This window comes from Capsicum annuum, unplaced genomic scaffold, assembly GCF_002878395.1.
Source record: "Capsicum annuum cultivar UCD-10X-F1 unplaced genomic scaffold, UCD10Xv1.1 ctg71366, whole genome shotgun sequence".
Classification (NCBI taxonomy): domain Eukaryota; kingdom Viridiplantae; phylum Streptophyta; class Magnoliopsida; order Solanales; family Solanaceae; genus Capsicum; species Capsicum annuum.
Window position 1 is genome coordinate 200 of NW_025881192.1, and position 1,179 is coordinate 1,378.

At 35.0% G+C, this 1,179-nt stretch overlaps 1 protein-coding gene across 1 annotated transcript; it reads left to right on the forward strand.

Annotated features, from left to right (window-relative positions):
* Nucleotides 1-234: 234 nt before the first annotated feature.
* On the forward strand, nucleotides 235-725 carry LOC124894203 (the record flags this gene model as incomplete). Its single annotated transcript, XM_047404936.1, has 2 exons — nucleotides 235-427; nucleotides 541-725. Coding segments are annotated over 2 exons (378 nt in total), but the record flags the coding sequence as incomplete, so codon positions are not given.
* Between the last annotated feature and the right edge of the window lie 454 nt (nucleotides 726-1,179).

The following is a 1,179-nucleotide window of genomic DNA, read 5'->3' on the forward strand; positions in this document are numbered from 1 at the left end:
GCACCCTCTACAAGAAACTCTTAACGTCAAAATAATAAGTTGTCTGATCTTATCTGCAACAAGAATGATGAGCACTGTGTTCAGTTTGGAGCCTGTCCCTAAGCTCATATAGACTTATCCTTATCTTCATTGCCTTCTATTTGTTTGTTATCTTTGTTCTTGCTAGAAACCTGCATTTGAGAAGCTTGTGTTGTTGTCTCAAGTTAATGTTTAAGTTTTCTTTCCTTAGTGTAGTGCATCAAAATTCAACTTGTGGTGCTGCTGAAAATATTGGAACTGCTACAAAAACTAATGGCATAATGCATGAACCTGTACGTGATGATAGACCCAATGCATTTAGTAACAACATCTCATCTGTTCTCTCTTGCATACAAACAACAGTTGATATTCTTTCTCAAAGCAGAAAAATTGATGTTCCTCCTAATATGTTTTTGGGCTAGACCTCTAAAATGGGGTTGAGACAAACAATAGATTGGGGGATTATTAAGAAAGAACCTATCTATGGTGATATTCTCCGTTTGCCTTTGGTCCTCATGGCAGTTACTTGGAGTCACGTTCTGCAATGGGTGATGCATCTGTTTCGTCATTTAGTAGTGTGGAGTCTAACACACAACCTCTTAATGAACCTCTTCTGGATGCTGACACTACTTCATTTGGATTTCTTGGGGAGATGCCTCAAAATTTTGGTTTCTCAGACATAACTGCTAATTTCACTAATAGTTCTGGTATGTGTCTTCCTCTTCCCAGTTTCTCTGTAATTTCACGGCATCTCTGGATTTTGTGCTTTTCTACTTTTAAAGTTTTAGGTATTAAAATGAGCTGGTATGATGCTAATCAAGCATAATTTATATCCGTTTTGACCCGACATCAAATATACAATTATCAGATGTGACACATGATGATTGTTACTAGTACTGCTCTCTCTTTGATTTTGCTTTTTTAGCAGGTTTTTTAAATGTTTGTGAGTGAACTTTTGATGTAATTAGTTGTTGTTAGGATTTTTAATGTCTCATTATTTATCATCAGTTTCAGTTTTTACTCTTGTGTACTGATTTTTATGTGAATAGAGAGTGTTCCTCTCTTTATACTGAATATATTATTGTTGTTCGTTTTCCTTTTTAATTTCTCCAACGACACCATTTTTTTGTTTTCTTTCTCTTTTTTCTTGGAATGTTTATC